Source organism: Schistocerca gregaria, chromosome 2 (assembly GCF_023897955.1).
Source record: "Schistocerca gregaria isolate iqSchGreg1 chromosome 2, iqSchGreg1.2, whole genome shotgun sequence".
NCBI classification, from domain to species: Eukaryota; Metazoa; Arthropoda; class Insecta; order Orthoptera; family Acrididae; genus Schistocerca; species Schistocerca gregaria.
In genome coordinates, this window is record NC_064921.1 from 389,348,586 (window position 1) to 389,362,571 (window position 13,986).

The window sequence follows — 13,986 nt, forward strand, 5'->3', positions numbered from 1 at the left end:
ACCAAGCACTTCACAATAGTTTGCAGAGTATGCAGATGTAAATTGAAATTATGAATGAGTTATGCCAATCAAGAACTGACCACTAATATCAGAACAAATTTTAAAGATATATTAATTGCACTGCAAAAATGTAGCTATCCTAACTAACTAAAAAAAAAAGGACAAGTACATTTAATATATTCCAGAAAGCTTTAAATAAATTACCATAACAAAATTAATTTTTGTGACTCACCTTCCACCTCGGCCGTCCCATTCCCTTCGTCCCTCAGTATAGTCCCTTGGTGCATCCCAGTCACGTCCCTTTATTGTTGGGCCAGTAGGTCGCGGGTCATCTCGCTCGTATAGCAGATCACGATCAGTACGTGGTCCTTCCCATAGCTCCCGGCCACGCAGAGTATCTAAACCTGTGTCACGCCGCCTATTTACAAATAAAAGTCCTCATAAAACAAATGATGGTTCATTCTCCAAGAGTATACAGTTCGGCAAAATAGTGCATTGCAACACTATGTGTCATACAGTGTGATGTTCATTATGAGATATGTTTGCCTTCAATTACGGATGTACTCAACCTTGGTTGAAACACAAGGCTTATTGTATGCCTAGAAGATGAGGAAAACTCTTAAGTGACAAATATTCTGTCCCTCTCTGAACACACTGTAACCAAAGGGATCATTTTCATGTATAATTAACACAGAAAAAGGAGGAGCTGAAACATTTGTAAAAGTTGGACACAAAATCAAAAATATTGAAACAAACAGTTTTTCTGTTAAGTAGTACCAACATCCTTCACTGAAATTAATACAATTATCTGAAATAGAGGAAAAATTCCCATTAACACAAGTTAAAAATGAAGTCACAATTTAACCATTCTTCCAATCAGTCTCCCACCTAACTAGATTTTATTGTGTTAGTAAAGGGGAAATATCTTTTTATGTGATAGATATTATAAAATCTTAAAGCAGATAAGAATCCACAAGAAGATAGAAGATAAGAATCAACTAAACACAAAGATCACTCAGGTCAAAGAAAACAGAGATGGAAATGTTTTAAGAATGTTAAGGCAGTAACAGACTACAAAATAATTTGTATGTAAACTGCAACAAAAGCCAATATATTAAATTCTTCATAAACAACACACTCACGCAAATGCAACTTGCACACGTGACTACAGTCTCAGGAACTGAAACCACTCTCATTGTTTTATGGTTTAAGGCAACTGAAACCACACTCATTTTTCTATGGTTTCAGTTACTGTGTGTGTGTGTGTGTGTGTGTGTGTCGTCTATTGTTGATGAAGGCAAATGGCCCAAAGCTTTAATTGTGAGAGCCTTTTGTTGTGCCTATCTGTGACATAGCATCTCTGCTATATGGTAAGTAGCAACATTCCTCTTCACTAAATTGTTACATTCCATCCTAGATTTACCATTGTTTAATTTCTTCATAAAATGAGATATACACAGTTTTTTTAAAAATAGCAAGAGAAAGACAAAAACAGTGCTTTTTGCTTTTCTGTTCTCAATTAACTGCACAAAACTTCTGAATTCATTCCCACAAATTACTCAAAACAGAAAAAAATGTGATATATTTTACATACCCTCGACGTTCTTCCCCATAACCTCGTTGATCCAGACGCCTGTCTACTAATCTATCATCTCTTGTGGCTGCCCCTTCCTCATAACGGCCTCTTTCTAGACCTTCACCATAACGTGATCTGTCATCACGGCCTGCAAATATCATATTAGGTATTAGTATTAGTACAGCAGACAATTTTGCAAGGGAGGAGAGTTGTCTGGCCTGTTACACTTTTTTTTTATCTTCCAACCCACATTATTCATTATTTTGTTCATTGCTTGAACAATATATCCATGAGAGAGAAGGTGGGGGGATACAATGTCATGTTTGAACAAAATCAGACAAAGGAGTACAAACAACATTTTTCCCCTGTATTATTCTAACTCACCTGTAGTGCAGATACAAAGATACTGTACCACATATGCTTTCAGTTTCATTGTCTTCAATATTGTAATATTAATATACAATACCATAAATACTGCCACACAATGTAACAATGGTATAGTAGTATTGTGATATGTAATTCTGTATGCAAGTATGTTTAAATGCAAATGGCCTGTCCATTATACAGCTGAATTTGCTTTTCACTTTCCCAATACTATGAGTAAAATATTTATATCTTAAACTGAAGAAGGTTACAAACATATATTTCCACTACTTGTTCCTAGCAAATGAAATATTATGTATTTGAAAGCGTGCACATGTCTTGTGGTTTTGAAAGTTTTAAGCCATGTCCCTGACATGTTGAATTTTCAACTGAGCAGTTGAAGCTTTTCCATTAAAGCAAAGCATTGCTACCAACTGAAAGCTTTTTATTTTTGATTAGGTGTTTTCTGAAAATAAAGGACTGAGCCAGATAACTACTAATGGCACCTTCCCCTGCTAAGTGAGGGGCCTTCATAAGGTGAGCCAGATAACTACTAATGGCACCTTCCCCTGCTAAGTGAGGGGCCTTCAATAAGGAAGCCTGAATTTTGCACCACTACCATGTGAGTCATTCACTGATTGCTTGCAGTTGGCAATTTGCTGTGCAATGTATTCAGCAGATTTTTAGTTCATCTGAGATGAATGAATGTGTAGAGCATTGATATTTCAACAACAGCTTGCTGATTGTCAAAGAAAACCACCTTGCAAGGCTTGGTAGGTAATGGAACTGGTGAAACACAAGTAATGGAGTGGTTCAAAATGGCTGTCTGTACATCAATGGAGAGAGGCTACTAATTTTGTTTATCACAAACAACTCACAGTGCAACTACTGATGAGATGGTGCTGAATCCGATAATGGGAGGTCCTGTCTGACTCTATGAAAGACTAGCAAAATTCCATGCATTCAACTTTATCAGAGGACACGAACATGTACAGAATGTCTGAAGTCCCTGCCTAGCCCAATGTTGGCATAATCCAAAAAAACTAATTTTGATGTGTCATGGGTCAAGTTGGACGCCACCAACACATATCTCAAGTTTCTCAACACTATAATAACTTCATTCATGACATGGAAGCATTCCCCACCCACAAAATCCAAACAAGGGTGATGCATGTGAAGAAAAATCAAGCAGACAATGTGATGATTTCTTCAATGGCCGTGAAATTATGTATCACAAATACACAAAGGAAGAACCATGAAAAAAGCACTATTAAAAAGTTGAACAGGATCTATAATTTCTTCACAAAAAATGGAATGCTTTTTGTCTGTAAAACTCCTTTATTGTCCAAGACATAGCTCCTTCCAACTTATGGTTGTTTCCAAGATTAGAGATATCACAGAAAGTATCCTGTTTTGAGATGTGATAACATGGAATGTAAGTGACACACATGCAGGTCATTCCAAGAAGGTAACTTTCAGGTGTGTTCCAGTAGTGGCAAGAGAGCATTATTATTATTATCATCATCATCATTATTATTAATTTTTTTCAGACCTCACACATAATTCTCAAATTATTAGTGAAGAGCTACACAATATGGCAGCCACTCACAACCTTACACTAATTAACATATTTCGTTCTATACCTCTAAAAATGTCACTGGATGCAGTTTCAGGACATCAGAGCAAAGTTACAGAAATTGGGCAGACGTGTGTAGCTGAGTACAGTCTTGTATCACATTACTGTAGGGAAAGTGACTGTATAGTTCCACAGATCTGTATGAGAATCACACTTAACAGCATTTTGTGTGTTACACTTTAGTGATAGACTTGTAAACATACAAGATAATAATTCTAACATTCTGTAAGTCCCTAACAGGAAACATTTTAAATTTAATTATTCAGTTAGAAAGGGTATTAACAAAACTTAGTACAGATTATTAGGAAGTGAGTATATGTGGAGATTTTAATACTAATTTTAATTTCATCTCAGACAGCGCCTAGGCTTACTCATATCCAAATTTGATTTGATCCTTGCAGTATCATTCCCAACAAGAACACGAGAACACAATGCAACACTCAGTGGAAATTTATTTCTAAAGCCAAATGTATTTCATGGAGATGTTAGCCTCACGATAAATTGTTTATCTGACCATAGTGATAAAATATCAGCAGTAAACCATCCCCATTGGTCATGATTAATGAAGAAGGAAAACAATTTCACAGAACTCTAAATGCTGATTTATTTACATTATTCAGGGAGAATTTATAGGATGAAAAATAGGAAGAATTTTTTATGCACACACAGTAGAAAAGAGATTTAACTTTTTCAAAAAAGTGTTCTCACAACACTGTGAATCCATTTGCTTCTTGTAATAGCTTCTATAATTTTTTTAATAAATTACTTCATGTTTTCTTTTAGCTGTACCATTTTATTTCAGCATTTGTGCCTTTTTAAGCGCCTACAAAGACATAATAGAACTTATCAAGAAAAACATCATTTGAAATTAACAGTATAAACAACCAATTTTTGCAATTGATTAACATTCACACAGTTACAACATTTGATGTTACACTGTCACAGAAATAGAGTAAAAACAATTTATAGTCATTGGTTGTCATTAATGGCACAAGTAGATTCGTTACTAACATGCAGGTTTAAAATCAGGCAATGTAGGGCAAAGATAACAGCATAAGATGTACATACATCAAAGATAAACTATTAATCAGTACACTATCAATCATGGTGCTCCATTTTATCTACTGTAACCTTGGCTGACCCAGGTACATCACAACAGGGGGTTACATGCCTAAAAAAACATTCTAAAAATTTCTTTTTCCTGAGGCCCGCTTCTTCAATGAGTGCATTTTCCAGTTGCTCTTGGCAGGAACTATAAAGCTCAATGTCTTCTAAAGTGACCATTAGTTACCTTTATCCATACTATGCAGTACTTTTTGAACACTGCTGGTGGCACAATAGTAATTTCACGGATGTAGACTATATGAGGATATACAATTCTTGGCTATGTTGGTGCGGTCTCTGAATCTAGCAGAAAAATGTCTACCATTTACCCCCCCCCCCCCCCCCCCCCCCTCATGGAAACTTTCACATTCTGATTTTGTAAATTTCTGATCATATACATGGCTCTCGTGGATGACGTGACATATTTCCCCACTTTGTTGTATATGCGGAATACAACTCGCAAGTTAGTTTTACAAAAATTATAGGTTATTTTATCTAATCGAGCATTACAAAAGGCAAAGCAATCCACTCTCCTGCTTTTGCCTGCTTCTCATGTCAACGAGATTTCTTTATCTAATTTGTTGTTCTTGTTCAGTATTTTTATGATATGCATTTTGCTTAGAAAATCAGCACTGCAGTCATTATGAGTTACTACATGTTTTAGTACATATAAATGAAAATTTCGTTTCGACCTAAAGGAAGGCTTAACGATTCTGTTGGGGACTGAATACAGGCTTTCTTAAATATCTCCGGGTGGCTAAACTGTGGTGCTTTTATGGGTTATTATTTCAATGCAGGTTAGTTTCCAGTATATTCCGAATTTATAGGTGCCACTGTCACTCATTTATTGTCTAACGAAAACAAATTAACAGAACATTATTTTTCCAGTTCCATAGTAAAAGCAATATTTTGATTTATACTGTTGAACCGTAATAACTTATTCTCGATTTCAGCAATCTTGTTGTTAAAGTGAACAAGGGTATCATCAACATACCTCTTATAAAAAAGTCTTACTAGCAGCGTTAATACATTCTTCAAAGAGCAATTTCTCTATATGATTTAAAAAAATATCTGCCAGTGTGCTAGCAATACAACTGTCTGTGGTGATGTCATCTCTTTGTGAATATATTTCATTGCCATTTGAAGTAATTGAAAGACAAGATTAATTGTAGTAACTTGGTAATTTCAGCAGTAGTGGCTACCCCATTGTTTCTATGTTTAAATAGGTTATTTTTAAAATATCAGTGGTTTCTATTATTGGAATGTTAGTGAACAGATTTATCATACTGAATGTGAGGCAAAATTCACACAAAAAATGGAAGAGAATTTTAAGGCTCAAAAGAAGCTATTATATTGCATATTAAGTAATAGGGTGAAGCAAAAAGAAAAGACTTCAAAAGCCATCAACAAAGGAGGAAAACCCATATGAAAGGAAAAAGAAATTTTGAAAGTATGGAAAGAATACCTCCAAAAACTATTTGAAGGACAAGCTGAAATAAATACACATAGTGAGACAGAGGGCGAAAAAAGAAAGCATACCATTACACGGGAATTAGTAAGAGAAGATCTGGAAATGTTGGATGTAGAGAACGCCGTATTAGAAATGAGAAATGGCAAAGCTCCTAATGTGGATGAAATCACATTGGAAATGATCAAAGCCGCGAGGCCCACCGGAATTCAGTGGTTGTATAGAATTATGATAATAGTACAGACACATGGCCTCTCCAAGAAACACAGACCCTGCTATCAGTCGGGTGGCTTGCGAGCTTCAGCGATACAGATAGCTATATTGTAAGTACAACCACTACACAGAGGTATCTGTTGAGAGACCAGACAAACATATGGTTCCTAAAGAGGGCCAGCAGTCTTTTCGGTAGTTGCAGGGGCAACAGTCTGGATAACTGACTGATCTGACCTTGTAACATCAACCAAAACAGCCTTTCTGTGTTGGTACTGCGAATGCCCGAGAGCAAGGGGATACTACAACCGTAATTTCTTCCAAAGGACATAGACCTCTACTGTATGGTTAAAATGATTATGGCATCCTTTTGGGTAAAATGTTCTGGAGGTAAAATAGTTCTCCATTCCGATCTCCGGTCAGGGAGTACCCATTAGGATGTCGTCATCAGGAGATACAAAACTAGCATTCTACGGATCAGACTGTGGAATCTGGAAGGTAGGTTAGAAAATTTAAAAAGGGAAATGAATAGGTTGAAGTTAGACACTGTGGGAATTAGTGAAGTTCAATGGCAGGAGGAACAGGGCTTTGGGCAGGTGAATACAGGGTTATAAATACAAGGTCCAACAGGGGTAACGCAGGAGTGGGTTTAATAATGAGTAGAAAATAGGAATGGGGTAAGCTACTATGCACATTGTAGTGAATGCATTATTGTTGCCAAGAGAGACACAAAGCCCATGCCTACCACATTAACACAAGTTTACAAGCCAGCTATCTCCGCAGATGATGAAGAGATTGAAGAAATGCACTATGAGATAAAAGAAGTTATACAGGTAGTTAAAGGAGTTGAAAATTTCATTGTGACTGGGGACTGGAATTTCATAATAGGAAAAGGAAGAGAAGGAAAAACAGTAGGTGAATATGGACTAGGGAAAGGAATGAAAGAGGGAGCCACCAAGTTGAATTTTGCACACAGCATAATTTAATAATAGCTAACACTTCGTTTAAGAATCATGAAAGAAGGTTGTGTACATGGAAGAGACCTGGAACACTAGAAGGATTCATATTGATTATACCATGGTAAGACAGAGATTTCAGAACCAGATTTTAAATTGTAAGACATTACCATGAGCAAATGTGGATTCACACACAATTTACTGGTTATGAACTGTAGAGTAAAAATGAAGAACTTGCAGAAAGTTATGAAATTAAAGAGATGGACCTGAATACATTGAAAGAACCAGATGTTATTGGGAGTTTCAGAGGGAACATTAAGGAATGATTGAGGGTGGGAAAAAAGCAGGAGAAAGGAATATAGTAGAAGAAGAATGGGTAGCTTTAAGAGATGAAATAGTTAAGGCAGCAGAAGATCCAATAGGTAAGAAGACAAGGCCAAGTAGAAATCCTTGGACACCGCAAGAGATATTAAATTTAACTGATAAAATGAGAAAATTTTAAAACCCAGCATAACAAACAGGTGAAAGGGAAACAAACATAAAAAAACAGAGAGAGAGAGAGATTGACAGGAAGTGCAAAACTGCTAAACAGGAATGGGCTAGAGGGCAAATGTATAGATTCAGAAGCATATTTCACAAGTGGAAAGATAGATACTGCCTACAGGAAAATTAAAGAAGCCTTTGGGGAAAAAGAGAAGCAGCAGTATAAATGTCAGGAGCTCACACAGTAAACCAGCCCTAAGCAAAGAAGGGAAAGCTGAAAGGTCGAAGGAGAACATGGAAGGCCTACACACTGAGATGAACTTGAAAGCAATATTATAGAAAGGTAAGTGAACGTAGATGAAGAAGAGATTGGGAAATATTATGCTGCTAGAAGAATTTGTTTAAGGTCTGAAAGAGCTTAGTCAAAATAAGGCCCTGGGAGTAGATGACATCATGCCAGAACTCTTCCACTTGGTGTGCAAGAAGTATTATTCCAATTCCGAAGAAACCAGTAGCTGACAAGTGTGAAAATTACTGAACTATCAGTTTAATAAACCATGGTTGCAAGATACTAACACGAATTCTTTACAGAAGCATGGAAAAACTAGTAGAAGCATATCAAGATCAGTATGGATTCTGGAGAACTGTAGCAAAACACTAGGCAACAGTGAGCCTACAACTTATCATAGAAGATAGGTTGAGGAAAAGTCAACCTACATTTATAGAATTTGTAGACTTAGAGAATGCTTTTGACAATGCTGACTGGAATACATTCTTTGAAATTCTGAAGGTAGGAGGTGTAAAACACAGGGAGTGAAAGGCTATTTACAACTTGTACAGAAACCAGACAGAGTGGCATGAAAGGGAAATAGTGATTGAGAAACGAGTGAGACAGAGCTTTAGCCTACCCTTATGTTTTTCAATCTGTATATCGAACAAGCAATAAAGGAAACCAAAGAAATATTTGGAGTAGGTATTAAAGTTCAGAGAGAAAAAATAAAAACTTTGAGGTTTGCCGATGACATTTTACTTCTGTCAGAGACAGCAAAGGACTCAGAAGAGTGGTTGAACAGAATGGACAGTGTTTTGAAAGGAGGATATAAGATTAACATCAGCAAAAGCAAAACAAGGATAATGCCACGAAGTCAAATTAAATCAGGAGATGCAATGCGAATCAGATTAGGAAACAAGACACTTATAGTAGTAGACGAGTTTTGCTATTTGTGCAGCAAAATAACTGATGATGGCCGAAATAGAGAGGATATAAAATGTAGATTGGCCATGGAAATAAAAGCATTTCTGAAGAAGAGAAATATGTTAACATTGAATATAGATTTAAGTGTTAGGAAATTTTCTAAAGATATTTGTCTGGAACGTGGCCTTGTAGGAAAGTGGAACACGGAAGACAACAGTTTACAAAAAAAGAGAATAGAAGCTTTCAAAATGTGGTGCTACAAAAGGATGCTGAAAATTACATGGGTCAATCATGTAATTAATGAGGAAGTATTGAATAGACTTGGGGAGACAAGAAATTTGTGGCACAACTTCACCAAAAGAAGGGATCAGTTGACAGGACACATTCTGAGACATCACGGGATCATCAATTTATTATTCGAAGGAAGTGTGGGGGGTAAAAACTATAGAGGGAGACCAAGAGATGAATACAGTAAGCAGATTCAGAAAGATGTAGGTTGCAGCAGTTATTCAGAGATGAAGAGGCTCGCATAGGATAGAGCACCATGGACAGCTGCATCAAAACAGTTTTTGTACTGAACACCACAACAACAACAACAACAACAACATGGGCGCATGGATACATCCCTGATGATTGGACAAAAGCAATTATTGTACCTATCCTTAAGAAGAGTAACAAGGCGCCCTGTGAGAATTACAGAGGAATAGCGCTACTGTGCCATGGCATGAAGATTTATGAAAAGATAATTTTACAGAAAATCACGAATAATATAGAACCACAATCAAGAGAACAACAACAAGGATTTTGACCTGCAAGATTAACTATAGATACCATATTTACAGCCAGACAGGTTGAAGAAAAGAAATGGGGATTTGCAAAAGACATTACAGTTGCATTCATACATATCAAAAGGCTTACAACACTGTTAGAAGGGAAGAGATGTGGCAAGGTCTGAATAGACTGGAATTGTCAAAAGAAATGCAACTGGGAATGAGAAACATGCACGAAAAATGCCTGAATTATGTTATAATAGTTGGCAAAAAAATCAGAATGGTTTACAAGGAACTGAATGGTTTGGTAACAAAGTGTGCTCTCACCAGTGCTTCTTAATAGTCACGGACATCATAAGAAGAGTTTGCCAAGGGTCAAAAGCAGATGATAAATGAAGGATTTCAGACGAGTATTAACTGAGTGAAAAGTGCTTATTCTTGGGAATAAGCTGATATTGTTAACAAGAAACAACAGTGAAGTGTGTCTATATATATGAAGGAAAGTTGCTACTCACCATATAGCAGAGATGCTGAGTCGCGAAAGGTACAACAAAATGATTCATACAATTTTAGCTTTCGGCCATAAAGGCCTTTGTCAGCAGTAGACATACATACACACATGCGCACACAAACACACTCATGCCAACGCAACTTGCACACATGTCTGCAGTCTCAGAGAACTGAAACCACACTGCGAGCAGCAGAAGCGCCAGTGCATGATGGGAGTGGCGACTGGGTGGGGGTAAGGAGGAGGCTGGGACGGGGAGGGTGAGGGATAGTATGGTGGGAGTGGCAGACAGTGAAGTGTTGCAGTTTAGATGGAGAGCCGGAGAGATGGTGCAGAGGGGGAGGGGGTAAGTAGCGGAAAGGAAAAGAAATTAAAAGACTGGGTGTGGCGGTGCATTGACGGCTGTGTGATGCTGGAATGGGAACAGGGAGGGGGCTGGATGGCTGAGGACAGCGACTAACGAAGGTTGAGGCCAGGATGGTTATGGAAACGTAGGATGTATTGCAGGGAAAGTTCCCACCTGCGCAATTAAGAAAAGCTGATGTTGGTGGGAAAGATCATCTGGCACATGCTGTGAAGCAGTCATTGAGATGAGGGATATCATGTTTGGTAGTGTGTTCAGCAACAGGGTGGTCCACTTGCTTTTGGGCCACAGTTTGCCAGTGGCCATTCATATGGACAGACAGCTTGTTGGTTGTCATGCCCACATAGAATGCAGCACAGTGGTTGCAGCTTAGCTTGTAAATCACATGATTGGTTTCACAGGTAGCCCTGCCTTTGATGGGATAGGTGATGTTAGTGACCGGACTGGAGTAGGTGGTGGTAGGATGTATGGGACAGGTCTTGCATCAAGGTCTACTACAGGGGTATGTGCCATGAGGTAAGGGATTGGGAGCAGGGGTTGTGTAAAGATGGACAAGTATATTGTGTAGGTTCAGTGGACAGTGGAATACCATGGTAGGAGGGGTGGGAAGAATAGCGGGCAGGACATTTCTCTTTTCAGGGCACAACGAGAGGTAATCAAAACCTTGGCGGAGAATGTAATTCAGTTGCTCCAATCCCGAATGGTACTGAGTTAGGAAGGGAATGCTCCTCTGTGACCGGACTGTGGGACTTTGGGAGACTGGAAAGATAAGGCACGAAAGATTTGTTTTTGTACAAGGATGGGAGGATAATTACGGTCAGTGAAGGCTTCATTGAGACCCTCGGTATATTTTGAGAGGGACTGCTCGTCACTGCAGATGTGACAACCATGGGTGGCTAGGCTGTACGAAATGGACTTCTTGGTATGGAATGGATGGCAGCTGTGAAAGTGGAGGTATTGGTGGTGGTTAGTAGGTTTAATATGGACAGAGGTACTGATGTAGCCATCTCCAAGGTGGAGGTCGATATCTAGGAAGGTGGTTTGTTAGGTTGAGTAGGACCAGGTGAAGCAAATGGGAGAGAAGTTGTTGAGGTTCTGGAGGAATGTGAATAAGGTGTCCTCACCTTCAATCCAGGTAGCAAAGATGTCATCAATGAGTCTGAACCAGGTGGGGGGTTTAGGATTCTGGATTTTTAAGAAGGATTCCTCTAGATGGCCTATGAATAGGTTAGCATAGGATGGTGCCATGCGGGTGCCAATAGCCGTACCGCGAATTTGTTTGTAGGTAATGCCTTCAAAGGAGAAGTAATTGTGGGTGAGGATATAGTTGGTCATGGAGACTAGGAAGGAGGTTGTTGGTTTGAAATCCATAGGGCATCTGGAAAGGTAGTGTTCGATAGCAGTAAGGCAATGGGCATTAGGAATGTGAGTGAAAAGGAGGTGGCATCAAAGGGACGAGCAGTGGACTGTGCGGTAAAGGGACATGAACTGTGGAGAGTCGATTGAGGAAATGGTAGGTATCTTTTATAGAGGAGGATAGGTTACGTGTAATAAGTTGAAGGTGTTGGTCTACGAGAGCAGAGATTCTCTCATTGCGGGCACAGTAACCGGCCACAAGGGGGCGTCCTGGGTGGTTGGGTTTATGGACTTTAGGAAGCATGTAGAAGGTGGGAGTATGGGGAGTGGTAGGGGTAAGTAGAGAGATGGACTCTGGGGAAGGGCTCTGGGATGGGCCTGAGGATTTGAGTAGTGACTGGAGATCCTGCTGGATTATTGGAATGGGATCACTGTGGCATGGTTTGTAGGTGGAAGTATCTGACAGCTGACGAAGTCCTTCTGCCACATAATCCTTGCGGTTCAAATCAAGAGTGGTGGAGCTTTTGTGTGCAGGTAGGATTATAAGGTCAGGATCAGTTTTTCGATGGTGGACTGTGGTTCTTTCTGTGGATATAAGGTTAGTTTGCATGTTGAGGGATTTGGGGAATGATGGTGAGGCAAGGTTCAAGGTTAAGAAATTCTGTAAAGTTAACAAGGGGTGGTTTGGAGGCAGTGGGGGGGATCACGGTTGGATAGAGGAGTGAACTGAGTTAGGCAAGGTTCAATATTGGTTGAGTCTAACTGGTCGGGTTGGTGGCGAAAATGTGTTTCCACTGTAGGGACCGGGAGAAGGAGAGAAGGTCTTTAACTAGTTCTGCATGGTTGAATTTGGGAGTGGGGCAAAAGGTGAGGCCTTTGGAAAGGACTGATGTTTCTGTGGTACTAAGGCTTACGTTGCTGAACATGCTGCCAAACATGATATCCCTCATCTCAATGACTGTTTCACAGCCTGTGCCAGATGGATCCTTCCCACCAACACAGCTTTTCTTAATTGCACAGGTGGGTACTTTCCCTGCAATACATCCTACATTCCCGTAACCCTCCTGGCGTCAACCTTCGTTAGTCACGGTCCTCAGCTATCCAGCCCCTACCCTGTTCCCATTCCAGCACCACACAGCCGTCATTGCACCGCCACACCGTCTTTTAATTTCTTTTCCTTTCCGCTACTTACCCCCCCCCCCCCCCCTCTGCACCATCTCTCCTGCCCTCCGTCTAAACTGCAACACTTCACTGTCTGCCACTCCCACCACACTATCCCTCACCCTCCCCGCCCCAGCCTCCTCCTTACCCCCACCCAGTCGCCACTCCCATCATGCACTGGCGCTGCTGCTGCTCACAGCGTGGTTTCAGTTCTCTGAGACTGCAGACGTGTGTGCAAGTTGCATTTGCATGTGCGTGTGTGTGTGTGTGTGTGTGTGTGTGTGTGTGTGTGTGTGTGTGTGTGTGTGTGTGTCTACTGTTGACGAAGGCCTTCATGGCCAAATGCTACAATTGTGTGAATCTTTTTGTTGTGTATATCGCGACTCAGCATTTCTGCTATATGGAATGAAAATAGGCAAAGTAGACTATGCCGAACAATTACTTACTTCTTATACTATTCTAATGGTAAAAATAGCAGCATTAAGCCTCTGAACAAGTTCCTGAATGAGGGCTTTCCATGAAAGGTTACTATCTATCTGAATACCTAGAAATTTGAACTGTTCAGTTTCACTAATTCACATGCCCATTCTGTGAAATTAAAGCATTGGACTTTTTTTAATCGTGTGTTAGAAACTTTAAAAACTAAGTCTTACTGTGATTTAGCGTAAGTTTATTTTCTACAGGTGATGAATTTATGTCATGAATTGCACTATGAAACTGAGCCATTGTTGCACACAATATCCTTTGCTACCAAGCTAGTGTCATCAGCAAACAGAAATATTTTAGAGTTATCCGCAATATTATAGGGTATATCATTTATATAAATAAGGTACCCG

General features: G+C 39.4%; 1 protein-coding gene across 21 annotated transcripts in view; it reads right to left on the reverse strand.

Annotated features, from left to right (window-relative positions):
* Positions 1-13,986, reverse strand: part of LOC126321101 (zinc finger CCCH domain-containing protein 13-like) — a 229,314-nt gene that overhangs the window by 85,489 nt on the left and 129,839 nt on the right. For all 21 annotated transcript variants that reach the window (XM_049994147.1, XM_049994156.1, XM_049994170.1 and 18 more), the window contains exons 10-11: positions 1,595-1,724; positions 233-418 (exon numbers count right to left, since the gene is read on the reverse strand). In XM_049994147.1, the coding sequence (XP_049850104.1) occupies positions 233-418; positions 1,595-1,724 (316 nt within the window). The remainder of the gene's footprint in view (positions 1-232; positions 419-1,594; positions 1,725-13,986) is intronic.